The sequence below is a fragment of the Gadus morhua genome, chromosome 9 (assembly GCF_902167405.1).
Source record: "Gadus morhua chromosome 9, gadMor3.0, whole genome shotgun sequence".
Classification (NCBI taxonomy): Eukaryota; Metazoa; Chordata; class Actinopteri; order Gadiformes; family Gadidae; genus Gadus; species Gadus morhua.
The window spans coordinates 24,609,295-24,635,172 of NC_044056.1; the positions used below are offsets into that span (position 1 = coordinate 24,609,295).

General features: G+C 46.5%; 1 protein-coding gene across 2 annotated transcripts in view; it reads left to right on the plus strand.

The window, feature by feature from the left end:
- Positions 1 to 25,228, plus strand: part of itpr2 (inositol 1,4,5-trisphosphate receptor, type 2) — a 74,819-nt gene extending 49,591 nt beyond the window's left edge. The window contains exons 40-57 of one of the 2 annotated variants that reach the window (XM_030365129.1): positions 301 to 484; positions 2,290 to 2,546; positions 2,799 to 2,999; positions 3,272 to 3,382; positions 3,628 to 3,723; positions 4,099 to 4,218; positions 5,075 to 5,206; positions 5,546 to 5,738; positions 6,240 to 6,365; positions 7,632 to 7,807; positions 8,295 to 8,459; positions 8,884 to 9,067; positions 13,309 to 13,395; positions 15,897 to 16,021; positions 16,338 to 16,503; positions 18,246 to 18,406; positions 22,426 to 22,587; positions 23,884 to 25,228. In XM_030365129.1, the coding sequence (XP_030220989.1) occupies positions 301 to 484; positions 2,290 to 2,546; positions 2,799 to 2,999; positions 3,272 to 3,382; positions 3,628 to 3,723; positions 4,099 to 4,218; positions 5,075 to 5,206; positions 5,546 to 5,738; positions 6,240 to 6,365; positions 7,632 to 7,807; positions 8,295 to 8,459; positions 8,884 to 9,067; positions 13,309 to 13,395; positions 15,897 to 16,021; positions 16,338 to 16,503; positions 18,246 to 18,406; positions 22,426 to 22,587; positions 23,884 to 23,982 (2,745 nt within the window). In that variant the 3' untranslated portion in view covers positions 23,983 to 25,228. The remainder of the gene's footprint in view (positions 1 to 300; positions 485 to 2,289; positions 2,547 to 2,798; positions 3,000 to 3,271; positions 3,383 to 3,627; positions 3,724 to 4,098; positions 4,219 to 5,074; positions 5,207 to 5,545; positions 5,739 to 6,239; positions 6,366 to 7,631; positions 7,808 to 8,294; positions 8,460 to 8,883; positions 9,068 to 13,308; positions 13,396 to 15,896; positions 16,022 to 16,337; positions 16,504 to 18,245; positions 18,407 to 22,425; positions 22,588 to 23,883) is intronic. The other variant, XM_030365130.1, reaches the window with a different exon arrangement.
- Positions 25,229 to 25,878: the final 650 nt, after the last annotated feature.

Genomic DNA, 25,878 nt, shown 5'->3' on the forward strand with positions numbered 1-25,878 from the left:
GAACACACAGATACAGGTCAGATAGAGGTCATTAAGAGGCAGGAACACACATTTACAGGTAATTAAGGGGCGGGAACACACAGATACAGGTCATTAGGGTCATTGATTGGAGCGAAATGGACACGCATAAAGATGCGCGCACATATACACATGCATATACACACTAATATTGCACTTTACATAATGACACAGACGTATGCAGTCATACACCCCAACTTCTATTATCTCAATTGTAAGTCTGATGGTAGTTTTCGAACAACGGTAATTGAGTGTAATTTGAGTTTTCCTTCGTTGGCACAGAATTCCTTCTACCACCAGCTGTTCAAGCAGAAGAAGTCTGAGCGGTTCTTCAAGGTGTTCTACGACCGCATGCGTCTGGCCCAGCAGGAGATCCGCGCCACTGTGTCGGTCAACATGTTTGAGCTGAGCACCAGGAAGAGGGACGATGACGGAAGCGACGCCACTGCTCTCCACCTGAAGAAAGGTACCTACCCTACACCTGGTCCCAGATCAGCTCTGTACACGGCTGATCCTAGATCAGCTCTATACACGGTTGACCCTAGGTCAGCTCTATACACGGCTGACCCTAGATCAGCTCTGTAAATGCCTGACTGAAGCCCTTCCCAGTTGTAAATTCTGTTTAAATCCAGACAGAAATCAATAAATCAAAAAGTCTGAAGTCTTATTTTTTAACCGTCACGTACCTGAGGCTATCAACAGCCTGTAATAAGCCGATGGAATCATTTAACTTGGCCCGAATCAAATGAATGGATTTCCTACATGTCTACCCACCTACCCGGCTATCTCTGTAAATTTCCTCATTGAGCTGACTGGACCCTTCCACAATGCAGAGCTGCTGCTGAAGATAGCGAGCTAGTCATGTGTTCTGGGGGATTGAGTTTGGAGGTCTAAAAGGAGGGGTTGGATCTTTTCAGATGGACACTGTAAATCTAGGTTAATGGTTAGCATGGTTCACCAAAGTCCCGACCCTAACTTTAAGTAAAAAATGTTTTGTAGTACTATTTCCTTCTTTTCATCGTATTGATATAATGAGTCGATCATTTGGTGATGGGGTCAATGGGGATACAGGAAGGTGACCTTTTAGGTCTCGTTAGGCCCAAAAGGTCACCTTAAAGGTAAGCCTTAGAGATGTCTAGATTACTTTTGGACTACATTGTGATTTCTTGGTGAGTTAAAACATCCAGGAGCTGATAAGGTACTTTATGTAACATTAACACAGCACGTTTAAAAGGTGAACTGCATTCAAGCTTCAGTATATTGGAAAGTGTTGGAGGGTAGTCGCTGCCCACTCCCTGTTCTGCAGACTCAAACCTCCGACCGGTAGCCAGGTTACGGACACTGACTGCACACGGGTGCAGGCGCAGCCCAGGTTTCTTTGAGATAAACGCAATTATTCTGACAATGTACGTTGATCTGCTAATCTACGTTTGCAATTTCTGTATTATTTTTTCACGTTGCATCTGTGGTGAAATCCTTCCAGGCTCTAAGCTGTCTCCATCTTTCCAATGCAGCTCCACCATTTACCCGTATTTTAGCACAGCTCTGGTAGGTGAGCTTCTTATTTTTTAGCTGGGTAGGCTCGGATACGAGCACCGCTTCATTCCATGGTGTAGCACACTGTGGGAGACAATCTCCTTCATATCGCTTCCATCTGGAATTGAAATTCCTAACGGTGAACAAACTGGCTGTAGTATGTTGTCAGCCAGTATTCTGACTGAAGTATGTTCCCTCAGTGTGGGAGGACAACGTCATTTTATGATTAAGTACAGTACATTTGGTACATATAGCTCCTTTTAAAGGTGAGACCAAAGCAAATGGGGTTAAATGCTTCAAACTGTCGAAAATTATGTTTTCAGGCCTTAACAAAGAACTACAAAGATTATCACCATCTAATCACTTCTTACTGCATGTGTGGTCGTTTTTTGTAGTATTTTCTTTCCAAAAGACGGAGGCTTTGCCCCGGGACAAAGGCCTACTTACTATTCAGTGTTGGGACACACACGTGACGCTAATCCTCCAATGTCTCATTATTCCATGTAAAGCTCTCCGGTCTAGCCCTTCTGTGTTTGTCGGTGGCTTCATGTGTCACCAAACCAACCCCAAGCATATCAAAAGGACTTTGTATCGAGACATTAATTTCTTTAAAAATTATAGTAATAGTAATTAATAGTGTGTGTGTGTGTGTGTGTGTGTGTGTGTGTGTGTGTGTGTGTGTGTGTGTGTGTGTGTGTGTGTGTGTGTGTGTGTGTGTGTGTGTGCGCTGAGCAGCAGGGAATAGCTCTGGCCTCCAAATGAGGGAGAATATGCGAGGGCAGCTGAAGGAGGCCTCGTCCGCCACCTCCAAGGCCTTCTGTGCCTTCAGGAAGGAGCTGGACCCCGAGCTGGAGTGCCTGAACCAGGGCAGCGAGGGGTCCGCCGCCGGGGAGGCCCTGGAGGACACTCAGATGAGCCAGGCCATCGCCATCATGAAACCCATCCTGAGATACATGCAGCTGCTCTGTGAGAACCACAACACCAACCTGCAGGTGAGGAGCCGTCCTGGTGACCTTACCGGGGGGGCAGGGGAGAATCTGTTGTTTGTTTTGGTGAGGATCAGGTTTGTTGATTGGTCACATAGTGCGCCATCAGGGGCTTTACACAACCGTGTACTGAGTGGATTGCAAAATCATAAAGCATGAAACCGCATGACATTCAAGGGAAGCTTTAAAATATGATCAATGAATGGGTATCACCACAGGTCAGGCAAACTTTTTCTTTTTTATTTTCCTCCTTTGAAGAACTTCCTGCGCAACCAAAACAACAAGACCAACTACAACCTGGTGTGTGAGACACTGCAGTTCCTGGACTGCATCTGCGGCAGCACAACCGGGGGCCTGGGCCTGCTGGGGCTGTACATCAACGAGGGGAACGTGGACCTGGTGCGCCAGACCCTGGAGACCATCACAGAGTACTGCCAAGGGCCCTGCCACGAGAACCAGGTGATGAGTCAGGAACCAGCTCCTCCAAACGCCATTCAAAGTCAACACAGAAACCCAATAGAAGAGGTTTAATGGTTCCTCGGGCATTATGAGCACCAGAGGAGAGGAGGATGGATGTGTGGATGTTGTTTGTTGATGTCCTTCAACGCTACTGAGCTCTTTTATTGTTTCGAGCCTCGCTAAATGGCGTCGTTCACCCCTCATTGTCCCACCATTACAGGCTCTTCTTCAAGTGTCTTCACGGTGCTCCTGTCTTTCATTTTTTTCTCTAGTCCTGTATTGCCAAGCATGAGTCCAACGGCATCGACATAATCATTGCACTGATTGTAAACCCCATCAACCCCTTGGGAAAGCACCGGCTGGACCTGGTGATGGAGCTAAAGGTGAGAAGCTAGCCTTTGCCTTTGCTTGATAACCTGGTAGTGTTCATTTGGATGGGCAAAACAATACTAATACTTATTTTATTATCAACACATGGTTGATGCTTCGATACAAAACTACCAATACTAGGCACAATATGAATTCCTCTTATTTAGCTTTAAATGCTTTGAACAACTGATTAGATAATACAGTGTTGATCTATGCAGTGTCCACCCATCAGAGCTCAAATGGTTCTGTCCTGTTACAGAACAACGCCTCCAAGCTGCTGCTGGCCATCATGGAGAGTCGTCACGACAGTGAGAATGCAGAGAAGATCCTGTACAAGATGAGGCCTAATGAACTGGTGCGTGTGGTTTCCCGTCTTAGCTAGTGTGCGTAGCAGGTAGATAACTGAATGTTTCTGTTACAAAAGCCTTCTGTAATTATTTTCTACGGAACAAGTCATAAAGGTCAACCCAAGACAATGCAGGTCATCAGTGAGTCCACTTGTTCCACCTGTCTGCCTGCTTGTATTTCTTCATGGGGCACCTTGGAAAGTAGGCTTCTACAAGTAGCCTTCAATAACTAATAGATAAATGAGCACGGCTTTGGTCATGGAGCTTTTAAAAAGAGGACGGGGCTTTTGTAGGTCTGGTAGAATCGAGTACATCTCAGTTCATCCAGGTGGCGTGCTTGCCTCCGTGAAGCCCAATCCTCAAACTGTACCGACGGTTGGCAGGTGGACGTGATGAAGGAGGCCTATGCCCAGGGCGTGGAGGCCGAGTTGGACGGGGAAGTTTTCGGAGACCAGATCAAGCCCAAAGACGTTGGACATAATATCTACATCTTGGCCCACCAGGTACTCCACATCTCACCACACTCGCCTGCTGGTCGCTAAACTTTAGAGACCAGCAGGTCTCTGTCCTGATGGTCTCTAACCCCAGTAGATCTCTTACTGCCCTGCTGGTCTCTAAACTCTAGTAGATCTCTTACTACTGGTCTCTAACCCCTAGTAGATCTCTTACTGCCCTGCTGGTCTCTAAACTCTAGTAGATCTCTTACTACTGGTCTCTAACCCCTAGTAGATCTCTTACTGCCCTGCTGGTCTCTAACCCCTAGTAGATCTCTTACTGCCCTGCTTGTCTCTAAACCCTAGTAGATCTCTTACTGCCCTGCTGGTCTCTAAACCCTAGTAGATCTCTTACTGCCCTGCTGGTCCTCTAAACCCTAGTAGATCTCTTACTGCCCTGCTGGTCTCTAAACCCTAGTAGATCTCTTACTGCCCTGCTGGTCCTCTAAACCCTAGTAGATCTCTTACTGCTAGTCTCCAACCCCTACTAGATCTCTCCCTGCTTGTCTCTAACCCCTAGTAGATCTCTTACTGCTGGTCCGCTAAACCCTGGCCGATCTAAAACAGCTTAAAAGAACACCATTGATGTGGAGTCAACTATGAACAAAATAGATTTGTAAGATCTATTTTAACTAGATTTGACATAACTTCTTTCCCAAAATCAGGTTAGATAAAGTATCTAATTTTTATCTTGCACATAAATTGGTTTACTCTGTTGCCATTATTTGATGTAATGGCAGTCTGTTAATATGTAGATAATGTAAAGATAAATAAATAAAAGGTTCAAGAGTCAGTGGATGACCAGGAGGTCAGCAGGTCCTCTGAGGTCCTGGTCGTGGGGTCATGTTGTTCCTGGTTCCTCCAGCTGTCGCGCCACAGTAAGGAGATGCAGCTGCTTCTGAGGGAGGGGACCGCCGTCCCGCTGGGGGTGGAGCCAGAGGAGGATTACGAGGGCGACGCCCTCCGCTACTACGCCAATCACACGGCCCAGATAGAGGTACAGCGACCAGCATCCAATCAGGTCCACTCCAAAGCTCAAGTTCAACGTTAATCGTTGTCATTGTTTTTAAAGCGCTTAACAAGACTACGTTAACATCTAATCACAAACCATAGACAACAAGGAAGAGAATTCTAACTTTTTCCAGTTAAAGCCAGCCTATGATTGAAATCATCTTTGTTTTTCAAAGCTCAAATCTTAAAGGTTTCCTTCTTCCAAGGTGGGCTATGAGGGGAATTTGACGTTGTTCATTCAGCAGTTGGCACCTAACGCGCCTCCCCTCTAAAGAAGGCCTCCACCGTTGGTCACTAACGGAGAAGTCTCCCTCATCCCATCTAGATTGTGCGTCACGACCGCAGCATGGAGCAGCTTGTGTTCCCCGTCCCCAACATCTGTGAGTACCTGACCCTGGAGTCCCAGGTGAGGGTGTTCTCCACCACCGAGAGGGACGACCAGGGCAGCAAGGTCAACCACTTCTTCCAGCAGTTCGACCACCTCTACAATGAGATGAGCTGGCAGAAGAAGATCCGCAGTAAGATACGCAACCAAAATGCTATTTTCGGGTTAATGAATGAATATGAGATGATGGGAGGTAAATTCTCAAGATAAAAGTATTTTCTTCAAGTATAATTATTTACAATTTCAAAAACAAATTATATTAATTAAAAAGATCATGGACAATAGGGACATCGTCGAGAAGAGGGTATTGAAACCAAACAACCAAACTATAGCCCCTCCCCCTCTGCTCTCCCCTTCCTGTGTTTCCTGCCGTTTCACAGACAGAGGAACGATCCCCTGATACGTCAGAAATCTAAATTGGCTCATGCAGCGGCAGTCTACCTGATGTTCTCTTCATTCACTGATTAATAGCACATGGTTATTCCAATTCTCCAATATTAACTGTTCAATCTTACACCTAGAAGTTTTTAGGCGCCCAGCCCTTTTTCTAATCCAATTCTTTATTTGGCTTCACTGGATGTGTATTTCTATGTGCGTTCCCTGTGCTCTGCTTATGTTTTTTCTCTCTCCGCAGAGAACAAGGCCCTGTTCTGGTTCTCCCGACACATCTCTCTGTGGGGCAGCATCTCCTTCTACCTGGCCTGCCTGCTCAACATCGCCGTGGCGGTCTTCTACCCTTTCGGGGATGACGGAGATGAGGGTGAGAAGGGTATCTTTTCGCTGGCTGTGTGGTACATACTATATAAGGCGTGCTGGAGGCCTAGTGGCGGTTCAGAGGTTGATCCCTGCTGGTTGTGATGGAGGAGTCGTCCGAGGGCTCTGACAGCGAGGGGCTCTATTAGAGCTGTCTGGCTGTCTGCCGGAGACCAGGTCACAGGTAGTTAAAGCGGTCTGGCTGTCTGCCGGAGACCAGGTCACAGGTAGCGCTGGTGCTGCCTGGAATTCCAACAACGTCGTCCTTCAGTGAACCCTGCTCTCGCTTCCTCCGATACCGAGGAGAACACCACTGGAAATCTCAACTATATTTTGACAAAGTCATGGATTGCGTTGAAGCCTGATTTGCAATGGCTGATTCCAAAGTCCAAAAGAAACAGCCCAGTTTTGTTATATTTCATAGATGTATAAGCAAAGATCTTACCTGTTGAGATTTGTCAAGCACTTAGGTGTGTGTGTGTGTGTGTGTGTGCGTGTGTGTGTGCGTGTGCGTGTGTGTTAAAAAGCAGAGGCTTTTGGCATTTTACCAAAGTAATACAGTGACATGCCACTCGATATCGTCCTGGACTTTGTTTACAAATAATATCTTGATCATAACTTAAGTGGGCTCTTATTGTCGTAAAGTGGATGTTAGAATGACATTTAACAGTTATTTCTCTGTGAAATGATGATGCGTCATCAAAGAAATGCTTCTACCTCCTTGACCAACCTTTGTTCCTCAACAAACTGCCATATTACCCCCATCAGGTTAATATGGCAGTTTGTGTATTGGGTCCAAATCATTTGGCTGGTTTCATGTTTGTGTTTGTGATGGTTGATGATTCATGTGTTCATGCCCCACTCCCCCCGGTCATGGTTCATGTGTTCATGCCCCCCTCCCCCCGGTCATGGTTCATGTGTTCATGCCCTCCTGCCCCAGTGATGGTTCATGTGTTCATGCCCTCCTCCCCGGTCATGGTTCATGTGTTCATGCCCCCCTCCCCCCGGTCATGGTTCATGTGTTCATGCCCCCCTCCCCCCGGTCATGGTTCATGTGTTCATGCCCTCCTGCCCCAGTGATGGTTCATGTGTTCATGCCCTCCTCCCCGGTCATGGTTCATGTGTTCATGCCCTCTTCCCCCAGTGATCGTTCATGTGTTCATGCCCCCCTCCCCCCGGTCATGGTTCATGTGTTCATGCCCTCCTCCCCCCGGTCATGGTTCATGTGTTCATGCCCCCCACCCAGTGACGGTTCATGTGTTCCCGTCCCCAGGCACCCTGCCCCCGTTCTGGAACGTGCTGCTGTGGGTGGCGGTGGGGGTGTTCACCAGCCTGCTGCCTGTCCTCCCCAAGCCCTGGGGCATCCTGTTCTTCCTGGTGTCCCTCATCCTGCGCTCCATCTACACCCTGGGCCTGGGCCCCGCTCTGCTGCTGCTGGGGGCCGCCAACGTAAGTGTGGCGAGACGCCCGGCTGCCAACAAGATGTGAGGTATAGGTAAAGGGGCGGCGGCCTGCCTGGCTATTAGCTATCCAACTGATAGTCCGCCGTCATGCACATGTAAGGAAGCGCTCCGGGCTTTGGAGCAGCCTTTCTGCTATTTTCCTTGGAAACTGATAGATTTTTGCAGGCTGGTAGTTAACACAGTATGTGCCGAAGTACTCTCTTATAGTTGAAAAATGTCACATTTCACAGTTCGTAGTCGAGTCTTCCTTTGAGTATCTTCTGCTGGTCGTGAGCATCATGCAGATGAAAAGGACAGGCAGAAGGTTCATAGGGCTGAATCTGGAACTTCATGGAAACAATTAGATGTATGTCTAATGACAAAAAATGCATAACATGCAGGAAGTGGCCTTTAAATGAACAGCAGTGTGTTTGTGAATTGGCCTAATTGATTACATGTTGTCTCCCTTATTCTGGTGTCCATCTGTCCCTCAGCTGTTCAACAAGGTGGTGTTCCTGGTGAGCTTCATGGGGAACCAGGGTACGTTCACCCGGGGCTACCAGGCCGTGGTGATGGACATGCTCTTCATCTACCATCTGGGCTACGCCGTCATCTGCGTGCTGGGCCTCTTTGCTCACGAGTTCTTTTACAGCTTCCTGGTCAGTAAACGTCCACGGACTGACATTTTCTGTCTTTTAATCAAGTTGGTGTTCTTAAAGACGTTTTTTGATTGACCAGCCTTTTCTTTATTCATGACGTTCATAACATATTAAACCAAATATAATTACCGTGATGCAGCAGTGATGCTCCAGTCAGTGTTGCCAAATTCGGCGAGAGATCTGGCCCAATCTGGCAACACTGGCCTCAGTGATTCTATAAACGATGTTAACTTGTTGTTCTTTAGAATCTCAGTGAAAATGAATATGTTGAGTTGTACCGTGCCTCTCCTACAAGCTGTTAGACCTGGTGTTGAGTTGTACCGTGCCTCTCCTACCAGCTGTTTGACCTGGTGTTGAGTTGTACCGTGCCTCTCCTACCAGCTGTTTGACCTGGTGTTGAGTTGTACCGTGCCTCTCCTACCAGCTGTTTGACCTGGTGATCCGCGAGGAGACGCTGCTCAATGTCATCAAGAGTGTGACGCGCAACGGCCGCTCCATCATCCTCACCGCCGTGCTCGCCATCTTCCTCGTGTACTTCTTCTCCATCATCGGCTTCCTCTTCCTCAAAGACGACTTCCGCATGGAGGTCGACCGCCTCCCAGCTCAAGGTCAGAACCGCCACGGGGAAACGCTGACACCGCCGTACACTTGTAGACGTCCCCTGGAGGACACGCCAACACCGCCGTATTAAGTTTGAGCAACAAAGTGCAAAGACATTTCGGGAGGCTCAAGGCGGAGCCGTTATATTTAAAAACAAAACGTCTTACCTGGGCGAGTGTCGCTGCGGTGTGTACGTGTGCGTGTGTGTTCTTACCTGGGCACGTGTGTCGATGGCGGAGCCGTTATGTTTAAAAACATAACGTCTTACCTCGGCAAGTGTGTCGCTGCCTTTGTCTTGATGTGCGGTGTGTGCGTGTGCGTGCGTGTGCGTGTGTGTGTGTGTGTGTGTGAGCTGCAGGCTGCTTGGCACATGCGCACATGACTAACTTGAGTAACTGGTGCGACAGGCCTGCTATTATAGTAGTAAGATGTCCGCCTACCAGAGAGGGTTAAGCTTCTTTGACACTTGCAGTATAACGCCATGAGGAGTGGCACATTTCACACACAATCAGTGATAACACTCACACAACAACGGTACCAAACAAGAATCACAAAGTCGGTGTGTGACATAACCATGGGGATGACACAACCCCCTCTTACCGAGAGCTCTCAGCCTGTAACAATGTTTTTGGACTCTCATAGTGTTTGAATTTGAACTGAAACAGGGGGTTTTCTTACACTGTAAGCCCATTGCTCATGGAGCAGAACTTCAGGTTGTTTTGGTAGAGGGACCGAAAACAGAAATTGAATCTTTCTGGTTGTTTGTTTAAAACACAACTCTATTTAAGACCTGAATATTTCCAAACTTGATTAGTGTCTATCCCAACACGGCCACAGGCTGGGGGCCCTGAACTGAGCCTGAACCATCGATGAGGAGTGGCAAACTGATACGGGCCCAGGAGAGGGCCCCCCTCTAGCAGAACACAAAGAACGGCTAATAAACAGCAGGCGTTCATGATGACTATTTCTTTAATATGAAGATAGTCCTAGACATAAGGTATCATCATCATACGTAGTCCGAATGTCCCGGCAGCCAGCATTGTGATAATGAGATCCTTGAAGAGGTCCCTGGGGGCCCGACGGCCAGAACCAGTACATTAGCACCTGTTGCAACCCCCCCCCCCCCCCCCCCCCCCCCCCATCCCTGTCTTTCAGCCGGGGGAAGCGGCCCCTCGGGGGTTATGCAACGGGCTGATCCCTGTCTGCTGACGCACGCACGCACACACGCATGCACGCATGAGTGGCCGCCTGAGACGGAACTCATACATGGTCTTACACACACTATTATAATCTCGCATATACACCACTATTATACTCCTTTTACATGTATGTATGAGAGTTTATAGTAGTGTTTGTGAGAGAGTATAGTAGTGTATGTGAGAGAGAATAGTAGTGTATGTGAGAGAGTATAGTAGTGTATGTGAGAGAGACTAGTAGTTTATGTGAGAGAGTACAGTAGTGTATGTGAGAGTATAGTTGTGTATGTGAGAGAGTATAGTAGTGTGTGTGAGAGAGTAGGGATCGACCGATATATCGGTCGGCCGATATTATCGGCCGATATTCGCGTTTTTTACGTGTATCGGTATCGGCCGATACGTGGCCGATTTTCGCCAATTTTTTTTTCGCCAATTTTTTTATTATTTTTTTTTTTTAACTTGTTCTACCTCACCTGTTTTTACTATTTGTTAAATATAGTTTTTTATATTGAAGTTCAATAAATGTTCCTTTTTTTAATTGAGACTTGTAACATTTGTTATCAGTGTAATTTTTATGATTGAGGGAGCAAAAAAAAAAAAAAAAAAAAAAAAAAAGTAGTATCGGCTCTAAATATCGGTATCGGCGTATCGGCTAAGGCTGATGAAAAAATATCGGTATCGTATCGGCCCTAAAAAATCCGTATCGGTCGATCCCTATGAGAGAGTATATATGTTTATGCAAGAGAATATAGTAGTGTGTGTGAGAAAGTATAGTTGTTAATGCAAGAGACTATAGTAGTATGTGTGAGAGACTATAGTAGTATGTGTGAGAGAGTATAGTAGTGTGTGTGAGAGAGTTTGAATGAAACGGAAGTGAGTTTGAATGAAACGGAAGAGAGTTTGAATGAAAAGGATGAGAGTTTGATTCCTCAGTTCCTGATAGGCTGACAGAAGAGGCGGTAGCTCTGGCGCTCAAAATACTGCACCGTCATTTCCCTCATGAAACTCCACCTTTGTTGTTATGCTGCGTTCGCATAAAAAAATAAATTGGTCGGCTGTTCGCGTGGTCGCCTGAGTTTGAGAGAGGCCTTCCTCTTGTGACCGCCAATTCATTCTCAACCATGGCTAGTCTCTACGTGTCTTGGAAGTACCAGACACGTCGGAAAAACCGACGCAGTCGTTTAGGTTTCATAATATCATCTGTTCTATAAAATATTCTAATCTAGAACACTCTGGGAACTCCGGCGGGGGGTCCTGGAGCTCTATCTATCTGTATAATATAGTATAACTTATAACATAATGGCCAAAAGCTGTGTGCGCCTCCGGATGATATCATGAATCTTAACGACTGCGTCGGGCTCTCGGACGTCTCTGGTCCTTCCACATCAATCTGAAGTCCAGATTGAACCACGACACGGAGGAGGAAGGGATTGTTGCCGTTTGCGGACTCCCGGAGCTCCTCCGGCGAGGAGGTGCCGGAGGTCCCGCAGGCCCCCGGCACTGAGCTCCCGGTCCCCGCCGGAGGAGCTCCGGGAGTCCGAAAACGTCAACAACGCCCTTCCTCCTCCATGTCATGATTCAATTGTAATGACCACGGAAGAGGCAGTGAATGAAGCATTGCTTAGACAGCGATTTATTAGATACCACCACTAATCAGTCCCTCCTGAAAAACGTGATTATGCGATCGCATAATTCAACGCATAATCAGCCAAAGTCTGCATATTCATGCGGGGGCCGCATTTTTTCAAATATTCCGCACTTACACAGCATAAATTGCCGATTTCCGCGCAAAATATGCGGGGCTTGCATGATTTCATAATCCCTGCATTTTCGTTAAAAAGTCACATATATCTTAGCAGAAAGTTGAAAAATGTTGTTTACTTCACACAAGAGCAGCCATTACCCCTGTTGCAATGGGAACGTTATGAAGTGACGTAACTATGCGACGTGAACGTCATCCAAAAGCTGCATTTTTTGCAAGTTCCCGCATTTTTTTGCAAGTTCCCGCAATTTTTGCAAGTTCCCTCAATTTCATCGCATAAAATTGCATAAATATGCCACATATTTCATCGCACTTTTTAAGAAAACGTGCCGCATAATCAAGGATTTTTGGCCGCAACAATCACAAAAAACGCCGTATTTTTCTTGAGGGACTGGCTGATAAACCGTTGGAACACACACAAGACCGGTAACCACGACAACGGCAGTAACCACAACAAATCCTGCGAAGCCATATCCCCACAGAGCTCCCCCGCTAAGGCCCGCCCCCATCTCCCAAACCCTGTGATGCTACAATATTATAATATAAAGATATCTATATATTATATCATCTTATATTATTTAGATATAGAGCTCCTGGACTCACGCCGGAGTTCCCGGAGGTTTGTAGATTAGAATATTTGATAGAACGGGTGATATTATGAAACCCAATCAGGAACTGAGGTATCAAACTCACTTTGTTTCAGTCAAACTCTCTCACACACACTACTATACTCTTTCACACACAATACTATTCTCTCTCACATACACTGCTATATTCTCTTGCATGAACAACTATACTCCCTCACATACACTACTATACTTAAGCAATAGATCACGACAGGCTGTGGTATGTGCTCATTATACCACTGTTAAGGGGCGTTGTCCGGCCCCGACGCGCAGCGGGGGTCGGACAACACACACAGACACACACACAATGCAGTATCAGGCCTCCAGTGCTGGTGGTCCCTCCCTGCTCCCCGGGGGGTCCTCAGTTTGAGCAGCTCTGACCTGCCGCTGCAACATGTTCACATGAGCATGCTCACACTCCCCAGTCCAATGGCTCTGTGCCGGGGCCTTTCTGTTTGACCACACTATGTACCTAGACTAGTAGGCAGATCCCTTCTGGTATCAGGTATGAGGTGTGAGTCAATCTGATGCATCCTTCTACAGGTCTGTCTCTCAGTCCGTCAAAATGTCACGTGAAAACATAATACTCACGCCAAGTGATCTTGTGTCTGCAAATGCTACATCAAAGTGTTCAAACATCAAACATCAGACTCTGTTCTCCCCAGCTCAAGGGTCTCTGTGGGGGGCCGGCCGGGCCGGGGACTCCTGTGGCACGGAGAAGTGCCCGGAACCAAAGCCTCCATCTGCCCTAGGTTGGTCTTTACTCACTACCTGGTCTTCATACTTACTACCTGGTCTCCATACTCACTACCTGCTCTCCATACTCACTACCTGGTCCTCATACTCACTACCTGGTCCTCATACTTACTACCTGCTCTCCATACTCACTACCTGGTCTCCATACTCACTACCTGCTCTCCATACTCACTACCTGCTCTCCATACTCACTACCTGCTCTCCATACTCACTACCTGGTCCTCATACTCACTACCTGGTCCTCATACTTACTACCTGCTCTCCATACTCACTACCTGCTCTCCATACTCACTACCTGGTCCTCATACTTACTACCTGCTCTCCATACTCACTACCTGCTCTCCATACTCACTACCTGATCCTCATACTTACTACCTGCTCTCCATACTCACTACCTGCTCTCCATACTCACTACCTGGTCTCCATACTCACTACCTGGTCTTCACTGCCTGGTCTCCATACTCACTACCTGGTCCTCATACTTACTACCTGGTCCTCATACTTACTACCTGGTCCTCATACTCACTACCTGGTCCTCATACTCACTACCTGCTCTCCATAATCACTACCTGCTCTCCATACTCACTACCTGGTCTTCATACTCACTACCTGGTCCTCATACTCACTACCTGGTCCTCATACTTACTACCTGGTCCTCATACTTACTACCTGGTCTTCATACTCACTACCTGGTCTTCACTACCTGGTCTTCTTACTCACTACCTGGTCCTTATACTCACTACCTGGTCTTCTTACTCACTACCTTCAGGACCTGCTCTCGGTCTGCAGCGTGCTGTCATTGGTCACCTGGAGTGGCCGGGGCATGGCGCAAATCCACACACACCCCTCCATGCACACACTAGGGGATCGGACCTGTCAGGCCAGACCCATCGTTGTCCGAGTGTCGATAAATAACATTATTATTTTATATAAGCAGCTCGATGATGCCTTTATGTGTCTTTGGGTTAAACGTTTCAAATGAATCTGCTAGCCAGGACATCCTGTCAGTAGGAGAGCGTCTCCTCCAGACAACCCCCAGTAGGATGACCAATTTACTATAATATAGAATAAATATATCATATTTGTTCATATAAAACATCTTTGAAACCAAACAGTAGCTGACCACTCGGTTCTGTCTGATATGCATTGTAGTCACATATAATCAGGAGAAATCAATAAGGGAAATGAATAAAGGACTTGAGAAGATATGACATTTAAAATACATGTAAACGATGCGTTTCAACTTATAGACCAAATGCAGCAAGGTTCAATGTAGCAGAAAGCAAAAGTTGCCTCCGGCGTACGGATGGAGAGAACCCTTCTCCCAGCGACAGTGTGGTCTGACCACTGCGGCTCAAGAACTCATTTTCCTGCAAGTGTGTATCCCTCTAGACAGGCCATCTAGAATGTTCTCTACTTTGAATTAAGAAATTATAGGATATTGCCACGGCCATTACATTAAGGGGTTATGAGACAAACAATAAGGACATTTATTTAAAGCAGAATATAACACAGCAATTTGCCGACAGAATACTGAGTCAAATCCCCCATAAAACATCACTTCCACATGTTTGGTGGTTCCTTCTTAAAGCCAAGCCAATTAAAGCACACAAACACATCCAAGGACACAAATACACCTACACGCACGCATTCAAGCACACATACATACGGCTGCGGGTTGCTTACATTCTTTCAGGGATGGATAAGGCAGGGACAGTGACTCATACTCACACTCTGTCTCAGTTCTTTATCCCCCTGAGTCAGGGCCGTCCACTTGCTGGCTCTGTACCGTTCACTATAGCTGCTCCTATAGTGTCTACTGGGGTTCACTATAGCTGCTCCTATAGTGTCTACTGGGGCTCACTATAGCTGCTCCTATAGTGTCTACTGGGGTTCACTATAGCTGCTCCTATAGTGTCTACTGGGGTTCACTATTATGCTGATTAACAACCAAATTTCAAATAATTCCAATAAAATTAAAGAATATCAATGAATGATTGAAGATGTTTAATTTGCCTTATGGAGGACAGTGGAGTTCAAATAGTTTCAAGGATTCGGACAACAAAATAAAAGTGTGAAATAGAACTAACAAAAAACCTAATCAAATAAATAAATTTAAATAAATATAGAAAATGTGACGAAATAAAGAAAATGAATTAACAAAATCATTTGTCTTCTGAAATGATTAAAAGAACAAGTGACGGCAGCTGTGGTAAAATATGTTCACTGAAGCGCAGTGATCTAGTGTGTTGGTACTCCTGTAGAACTGACGGTGTCCGGATAAACCTCCTCTCTCTGTTGGTATGTTCAATGAAGCGCAGTGATCTAGTGTGTTGGTACTCCTGTAGAACAGCTGCTGATGACGGTGTCCTGATAAACCTCCTCTCTCTGTTGATATGTTCACTGAAGCGCAGTGATCTAGTGTGTTGGTACTCCTGTAGAACTGACGGTGTCCTGATAAACCTCCTCTCTCTGTTTTTCTCCACCTGGCTGGCAGCCGAGCAGGAGGATGGGACGGAGCGCGTCTGCGACACGCTGCTCATGTGCATCATCACGGTCCTGAACCAGGGGCTGAGGAACGGGGGCGGGGTGGGGGACATCCTCAGGAGGCCCTCCAAAGAGGTGAGACCCCCCTCCTAACCAACGGCCCGGGTGTGTGTCGAGGGGGCAGGGGTGCTAGTGTATTCCACTGTGCGATGGTTGTTGGTGAGTGAGGCGGTGGATGTTATGGAGTGGCGAGTGTGGAAACATTTCTAGCCAACCCTACTCACGGACGTTGAGCCGTTAGTTTGTTTTTGTGTTTTGTATTTTTATATTCTTATATCCCTCTGCCTCAACATAACAAAGTGTCACAGTAATGAGGCCCTTTCCTATTGCAGCAGTATGTAAATACTGAGAAGCCTCCCGTCATCGTTGTATGTCTATCTCCGACCTCCAGGAGCCGCTTTTTGCCGCCCGCGTGGTGTATGACCTGCTCTTCTTCTTCATCGTCATCATCATTGTCCTCAACCTCATCTTCGGCGTGATCATCGACACATTCGCTGACCTGAGGAGCGAGAAACAGCGCAAGGAAGAGATCCTCAAGACAACCTGCTTCATCTGTGGTGCGTTTACAGAGAAACACAACCATGACCTCTTCACATAACGTATCAAACCTTATCAATGAGCTCAAACCTTATCCATGGTGAGGTCAAACCTTATCAATGAGCTCAAACCTTATCCATGGTGAGGTCAAACCTTATCAATGAGCTCAAACCTTATCCATGGTGAGGTCAAACCTTATCAATGAGCTCAAACCTTATCCATGGTGAGGTCAAACCTTATCAATAACCTCAAACCTTATCAATGGTGATGTCAAACCTTATCAATGAGCTCAAACCTTATCCATGGTGATGTCAAACCTTATCAATGAGCTCAAACCTTATCCATGGTGAGGTCTAACCTTATCAATGAGCTCAAACCTTATCCATGGTGAGGTCAAACCTTATCAATGAGCTCAAACCTTATCCATGGTGAGGTCAAACCTTATCAATGAGCTCAAACCTTATCCATGGTGAGGTCAAACCTTATCAATGAGCTCAAACCTTATCCATGGTGAGGTCAAACCTTATCAATGAGCTCAAACCTTATCCATGGTGATGTCAAACCTTATCAATGAACTCAAACCTTATCCATGGGGAGATCAAACCTTACCCATGGGGAGGTCATGTTATTTTGGCTCTTATATTACCCTCATCTCGAACATCAGGTTGTCAGTGATGACGTTCTCTCAAGGTGTTCTGTTGTTAGGAGGTCTTTTAGCCATTGACACCCACAAGTGTGGCAAGCAGAACATACTGGTCTGTTTTCTTCTCCACGGAGGTTATGTTATATGTTGATCTCCAGGCTGGGGTAAATTGAACCCTTGCGTGAAACGTCGAGACTGAAGGAGCAGGCTCGGTTTGTGGCCACTGGGATCACTTTAAAGCAACCGCCTGTTAGCCTTCTGTATGGTAGTCGCAACCAAGGGGATTCTTAGCTAATATAATTAGTGAGTTGTAATAATCTGTTCTGTTTAAAATGCTGGGGTAACATGCTCACACATGCTGCACATTGCCAGTTGATCCATGATGAATAACGGCTCACAGACTTTCATCCTTTTTTTAGAGCAGATCTTTCGATTTCAATGACTCGTCAACAGGGGTTGGATACTGCTCCAATGAAGCTTATATTATAATAAAGCTTATATTGTCCGTATCCTCATCAGACAGAGACAAAGGGCCCAGGCTCACTGGCTTCATGTTAACAGACTCATTACTTCTAGTGATCCTATTTTGTTGCACTGCTTAATTGACCATATGCTGCTGATCTATTCCTGGTTGAAGGTGTGTTTTATATGTTATGTTATAAAGCAGAACCATTGTTATTCTTATCTTTCCATGTGCAGGAAAGCTATCCTGGCTTTGTTTTATTTTAGTATATTGTACGATAGCCAATTGCCATTAATTTTTTCAAAGTACTAAAACCGTAGCGAACTGTAACACAAGCCTACTTTCGTACCGCAAGTTTAGTGAACCGTTCATCCCTAGTGTTCACCCCTCTTGGAAAAGCCCCAACAAGGCATGCATTTACCTCCCTGCTTGTGGAAGAATGATGATAATCATCATAATCACAACATGCATTCTAATTCCAAGTAACTCCATCCATAAGCACCACCTTGCTCTGACGCCTCCTCCCGGGTTTACCTAATGAAGAACAGGATTCCTTTTCAACCAACAGGTGGTCCTGATGTAGTTCTGAACCTACCATGTGTTCCTCTCCTCTGCCCCTCCCTCTTCTCCTCTGGTCCTCTCCTCCGGTACCCCAGGCCTGGAGCGGGACAAGTTTGACAACAAGACGGTGTCGTTCGAGGAGCACATCAAGGCGGAGCACAACATGTGGCACTACCTCTACTTCCTGGTCCTGGTGCGCGTCAAGGACCCCACCGAGTACACGGGCCCCGAGAGCTACGTGGCGTACATGATCAAGGTCAGTGGCCCCGGGGCCTGGGGGAGGGGACCGGGGGGGCCCTCAGGGTACGCACGCACGCACGCACGCACGCACACCGAGGTGTACATTATGTTGGTGGCCCCTTTATGGATGGCTGGCTCTCCCTGGTGTTTGTGTGTTAGACCTCAATGTGGTTCTATATGCTTAAGGTACTTATGCACACTACATTCCAACTCTTACGAGTATCACATTCTGATTCCTATGATATTACATTATCAGAACAATGTAATATTACATCTGCATCGGAGGTGGGGACAGCCAGCGAGGTTAAGGTAAGTGAAGGAGGTTTCCCTAAAGACGTCATGGTGTTGTTTACAGCTAGGGTCCATCATGGTATCAATACCTGAGACAAGAAGGACTACTTTACACTATATATTGTATTGTGTCATGTATAGTTGCAGTGGAACATGTCGGGATATTCATGCCTGAGCTACATTTCAGCCTGCATGCGTGTTCACTTCAGTAGTAGATGTGATCAGGCATTACTTGGTTCCACATCATATGCATGTTATGACTGGTGAGTCTGCGGTGGGTGTTGTGGCCTTCTGTTGGAGATTCTAGAGATACAAGATACAGACATTGAGATACTTGGTTGTTTGGACTGTAAACATACGGACCAGTTGTGAACCGTTGTGAACAGGTTTGTTACAGGGGCTGCGTGAGTGGGCCACACCCTGACGACACGGAGTGAATGTCTGACCTGCAGTAGGCTAGGGCCAGACGTCCTTCAGACTCCAGCCTTAATAACTTCTTAATTAAATAAAAACTGTTCCACCTGACCTCGGAAATACAGATTTTGTGGAGATGCTCTAGCCATTGAGATCCTAACCGAATGAAGTCAAAGTGTATTTGGTTCATGTCATTAAATGAATTCAGTGAAATGATTCCCATTGAGCGTTCAACGAGCCACACATCAGACGCTCTGCTTGAGCTGCACCACCGGGGGTCATGACGCACTGTCCAGGTGGAAACGAGACGGATGGAAACCATCTGTATGAGGCAGAGAGATGCATGTGCAAACACACACACACACACACTCCATAAATGTGTGTGGCTGGAAGGTCAACCTCAAAGCGTACTTGGTCTGTGGGTTTGTGTGTGTGTTCAGTTGCATGCGTTTGTGATGACAGATCTACATGGCTAGCAGGTACTGCTAAACCTTTCCAGGGAGCCAACTAAAGACCCTTAACAATGCAGAAATATGATCAAATAATACTCCATAAGCATGGCTTCGCATCCCCTCTCCCAGTACATCTCCTGGAGAGTCACCTCTCCTTCTGAGATTCCGTAGTTTATAAGTCAGTAATGTTTTTGTATTTAGCTTAGATCATAACAGTCTTTCTCTCTACACATGATTCATTACAGCTGGGAAATGCTAACCTTCAGGGCTGCGACTTTAGCCTAAGCAAAGTCCTTATTATTTATTTGCACACAGAGTGCAATTATGTTTATGTAACACACTGCACAACACTGTTTGTGTCTCGAGGAGGAAAGCTGAAGAGGCATCACTTCTTCCAGTGAGACTATCTGTAGTCTTTATCTTTATCTTTAGTCTTCGCTGCACTAATTTGCGGATGCAGAGATGAGTTCCCTCCATGCCGTTTTATTTCTCATTGCTGTGAACGACACTCACACTGCCCCCCCCTGCCCCCAGGCTGTCCTCGTGCCTTAAGACTGCTCCAGAGTCGGTTAATGAAGAATTAGTATTGAGCATTGGAGCACCGTGGCTACTGAAAGAACAGCCTGATATAGCGTCTGTCCCTCTGTCTGTCTCCTATTAAACCTCCATTGCTTATCCACTCCTCCATTATAGAACGGTTGAAGATGAGAAGATGTTTGTGTTTGTTTGAGAAGACTTGAGCTCTTTTTATAGACAGACAGATGCATCTAGACAGACACACATAGACAGACATATGGACAGAGACATATAAGGGGCAGGCACACTCACACTTAAAATTGGGCTTTGTGCAATTGAAGTCTACGGTAATCCCAGTGAATATATAGTGACCAGTAGTAGTGTGTGTGTGTGTGTGTGTGTGTGTGTGTGTGTGTGTGTGTGTGTGTGTGTGTGTGTGTGTGTGTGTGTGTGTGTGTGTGTGTGTGTGTGTGTGAGACCCTTGGATCCCTTGAGCAGTCAGCAGACGTGGTGGTGGTAGATCCGTGTACAGGCCTGCGATCATGCAGGAGCATTATGTGATCTGTGTGGCGAATTGCCCCCTTACCCAGGATCACAGACCCCCTTGTTATGGCCCTTATCATCCACTTCTTCCTCAAGTCAACTGATGCCTGGGGGTTGGGAAGTGACAGAATGGTCTGTCAGAATGCTTCTGCGTATTCCTCTTAATCCATCAGTAATGGTCCAGGGAAACAGATCCATTGGCCTTCCTGTTTGGTTTTGTGGTGCGTCGCCTTGCCCTGGAGCTAACACGTACACAAAGACACACACACGCACACAAAGACACACATACACAAAGTCACACACACACAAAGAGGCAGACTCAGGCGGGCCTGTGGCGTGAACGCTGTAGGAGCACAGTCATGGTTTTAAACTACAATTTTCTCCTTCATTCATTTTCTTAATTTGCCCTCAAGTTTTAGCAGGCCCCTCCGAAGAGAGAGCTCTGATAGGTCTCCTCCTTTTATTTCTCATTTGCTTGCTTCCGAAAGCCAGGTTCTACTCTTATTTGTCTCCGTAGCTCACGTACACGGGCCCCAGCCCCGTTGGCCCCTGTGTACGTCAGGCTCCTGGACAACAGGGGCCAACAGGGCCCTAGCCCTGGAGCCTGACGTACACAGGGGCCGCGCTGTTGAGACTTTTTTTAAACAAATGGTCCTCAGGCTCCCTGTGTCCTCCACACAGGAGAGAAAATGTTGTGCCATAGTGCACGCACATACACACACGCACGCACGCGTAGCCTGTCTAGTTTTGTATGAGAGAGGTTCTGGTTGAGCCCCTTCCTATTCTGCTTCCCCTCCCAGACAGCTGATTACAAAACATCCTCACTTCACAGTCCAGGCCAGCGCCGTGTCTGCCTCAAACTGGAACCACATTAACGTTAACACGCACACTAACACACAGGGGAAAACCTCTATATATAATATATCTCCAACCAAATATGTATGGTGGCTCAAACATGTCTGTGCAGATGCGGGCAACACCCACGCTGGGATAAAAACAGACAGACGCACAGACCTGCTGTTATGTAATAACAGCAGGTCTGTGCGTCTGTCTGCTGTACATAGGGCCGGTCCTCAAGGCCGGTCCACGGGGCCGGTCCATCTGGGTGACTCTCCAGGAGATGTACTGGGAGAGAGGATGGGAAGCCATGCTTATGGAGTATTATTTTATCATATTTCTGCATGTAAAGGGTCTTTAGGCTCTCTCCTCTTCCTGCCTTTGTTTCCTCCTTCAGTCCGATCATGACTCACGGTCCTCTGAGTGGGTGTTAGTGGAAGCGTCTGGGTTTAGTATTAGTGTGTAATTGTAGTAATTGTCTATATCTGGGAGGACAGCTGCCCTGGATATTCTTCTATGTTTAGGCTGCTTTAATTCTTAAATTGATGTGAATAAATGAATTGTCCTTCAATAACAATGCTACCACGAAGAGACAATAAACATTAAGTCATTTGCTCACCCATCTCCACTAGAATCTCCTTGTGTATTTACACCTTTCCCTTCTGAAACTCTGCATGCTGGGGTCGGTCTGCTTCGAACGAGGACCGGGAGAGTCTTTACAGGGGGGGCACCAGACCGCTTACACTAAACAAAAACTAGGCCATCAAGATGTGCACCATAAAACATGGTATGGTTGAGTTAAAACACAACTGTGTCCTCTTGGATGATATTAAAATCCTCTAGATTTAGTAGCACTGGCCTGTACCATTTTTTGGGGAGATGTGCCACCCCCACCCACCACATGCCACTGTGATGCCAGCTCTTCTTGCGCTTTAGGTGTATGTGTTTAGATGTGTGTCTTCATCCTCTTGTGTCTTCCAAGGAGAACAACCTGGATTGGTTCCCACGGATGCGAGCCATGTCGTTGGTGAGCAGTGAAAGCGACGGGGAGCAGAACGAGATGCGTGGCCTGCAGGAGAAGCTGGTTGGGACCATCACCCTGGTGCTGCAGCTCTCAGGGCAGCTGGCGGAGCTCAAGGAGCAGGTAGGCGCCCTCAGAGGAACCCTCTCAGTCTGAGCCCCGCCCACAACGGCCGCAAAGGATCTGCAGAATGGGAGATGATGCATAAGGTGCCAAGTCAGCTGGTTAAATATAGGACCCCCCCTGGACAAAATGTAACTGAGTTGGTTTCCTTTAGTGAGTTGGTTTCCTTTAGTGAGTTGGTTTCCTTTAGTGAGTCGGTTTCCTTTAGTGAGTTGGTTTCCTTTAGTGTGGTGGTTTCCTTTAGTAAGTTGGTTTGCTTTAGTGAGGTGGTTTGCTTTAGTGAGTTTGTTTCCTTTAGTGAGTTGGTTTCCTTTAGTGAGTTGGTTCCCTTTTGTGAGGTGGTTTGCTTTAGTGAGTTGGTTTGCTTTATTGAGGTGGTTTGCTTTAGTGAGTTTGTTTCCTTTAGTGAGTTGGTTTCCTTGAGTGAGTTGGTTTCCTTGAGTGAGTTCGTTTCCTTGAGTGAGTTCGTTTCCTTGAGTGAGTTGGTTTCCTTTAGTGAGTTGGTTTGCTTTAGTGTGTTGGTTTCCTTTAGTGAGTTAGTTTCCTTTAGTGCTGTGCTGCCCTCTTAGCAGGTCTTCCTCACATACATTTTGAATCTCTTTTAAATCTTTAAAAGAGATTATATTGCCCCTACAGCGCCCCCTCCTTTTGCCCCTACATATTGCCCCACATATTGCCCCTACAGCGCCACCTCCTCTTGACTGGCTCTCAGGAGTATAGTGACTAGAGGGCTATAGTGACTGAAGGGCTGTTTTGGATGACTTGCGTATTTCTCTCTGCCTGCAGTAACACGAGGCGTCACCTGCCTCTCCTGCATGTGATTCCAGTCACACACCAATTGTTCCCTTTTCACATGGAAGTGCAGCAAAACAAAACTAGCAAACAGGAGTTCTCCAGAGTGTGACCATCACATGCCCATAAGACTGCGGTACAGCAGTGAGGGCCCACAGCCCCAGTAGGTAATCCTCTTCTGGTTCCACCGGATCCACCATCTTGGCTATTCGCTAGCTGAGCTTCTGCCTTCAGTTCCCCACTAAGCTAGCGTTTGGAACCAAGATGGCTGCTAGATGAAGAGCACATGGATGTTCCTCTGGGGGAGGGGTTCCTCTGGGGGAGGGGTTCCTCAGTCGGCAGTAGTCAGATCCCCAGATATCACACAGCACGTGGTGGGATAATATTGCCGTCTGGCTGCTTAGCAGAACACTGATGGTTGCTTTAGGACCTGTGTGTGGGTGTGGTTTAATCCAATGGATTGATTGATTGAATGGACTTGATCCTCTCCCTCTACCTCCACAGATGACCGAACAGAGGAAGAACAAGCAGAGGATGGGCTTCCTGGGCACTCCTCAGGGCACCACCAACAACAACCATCACCACCACATCCCGGCCCACTGAGGGGGGAAGGGGGCAAGGCCACGGAGGAAGGCACCTCTTTAGACCCTGGTCTGGCTCGGCCTACAGTGGAGGTTGACTTGTAGACAAAGCCCAGGTTATGCTGCAGCCAGGCGTAAACCTACATTGTGACCGCTCTCGTGTAAGGGATCAGAAACCACTGACCCAACAAATACTTTTTACGTTCACTTGGAACTAACGTATGTGAGATGTGCCTAAGGGCCGTTGCTGTGAACATTCATTCCTTCAACGTGTTTTGAGATGCGTTCAAGACCGCAGGAGTGGCACGGAAGCACTCTGATCTCTCTCATGCTTCTCGGCAAGCGAGCTCCATGGTGCAGACACATCTGTCAGTGTGTTGGTGGGCCAGGGGTTCCAGAGGGGGGTTAAGGGGTCCAGAGGGGGGTTAAGAGGTCGAGGGAGGGATTAAGTTGTCCAGGTAGGGGTTAAGTTAAGGGGACTGGTCCTGCTCCAGCAGCCCTCCATGAGGGAGGATCCTGTTGAGCCCCTCTGTCTGGCTGTCCGCCTGCGCTGCCTGTCTGTCTGCCCTGTCTGTCTGTCCGTCTGCCCTGTCTGTCTGTCTGTCCTCTCTGTCTGTCCCGTCTGTCTGCCCTGTCCGTCTGCCTTTATAAGTGCTTGGTGTCAGGATGCTGAGCTGCTGATCAGTTGTGGAAAATGGAGATTAAACCGGAGTTTGAGGATTTTATCATAAAGAATGTTTTGTGTTTTTCTTTAGTATTCTGCCTTGCGCTTTAAAATTAACAATCGGTCTCTACTGTTTGGGAGTTGACTTTCCTAAATAATAATAATGATAATAAATACAGATGTTTAACAAAAAACTGGAGATGATCATGATGCCTTTACTGAACCAATTTATTTTACTTTTTATAGACTTTTACAAAGCATATGAAATGCCTGAACATATGCATTAAAGTATCTTATCATGTGTGGAACTTACTTGAAAGGCCTTTCTGTGGTAAATCAAATATTTGGTACAAACGGTATGATTTTGTGTTCTTAATTACAGCAGACATCCTTGTGAAGAGCGATACTTTAAAGATGAAATGCTTTGTTTGCTCATCTGGTGTACATCAACCTGATGTTCTTCTGCCCAGAGACATGGTGGAATCTTGCACAGCCAAATAGCTTAGTTAGCCCATGTTGCCTTCTGTAGAACAAAGTATATCATAGTCTGTTTTTATGTTCTCAAATGCTCTATTGTAATAAAGAAAACATTTGACATACAAAACTACTCGTCCAATTAGTGCTTGGAGAACGACAACAAACAAAAGTTTGGATGTACATTATGAGATTAGGCTGGCTTTGCCTGTTTTGTTAATAATGCAAATAACCTCAAATGACTTTCTCCCATTTATTACCTATTAGCCGTGATTACTTAAGGTTAACCTTTTTGTATTGAGTCATGTTCAGCATGTTAAGTTAACAAACGGAAGAGATTGGTCTTGTTCTGCTCAGACAAGAACAAGAATGGTCTTGTTCTTTTCTGGGGTTCCTTTTGTATGATCCTGGTACTTACTTTCAAGTGTGGATGAGACCTTAGTCATGAAGGAAGCGTCATGATTTTCCAACCTGGAACCTACCTTCTGATTATTTTGGGTTGAAGGGACTGATGCAATGCAAGTTGATGAAATGGGTCCAGTATCTAGTGAAAATGGGCTGTCATTTTCTCCTTTGGAGCAGTAGCGACCATCAATTGTCACATCCTCTAGAGGTGACGTTTTTTGCCTCTGCTCAATTATATCACATCATGGAAATTATTTTACAGAGAAATGAAACGCGTTTCACCTGTTGTAATTGTGTCTCGTTCGAGGAGTCTTGTAAGAACTGAGATCTTGTCTTGTAAGGGTTGACTTGTTGCTGGAAGAGAGCAGTGAAACG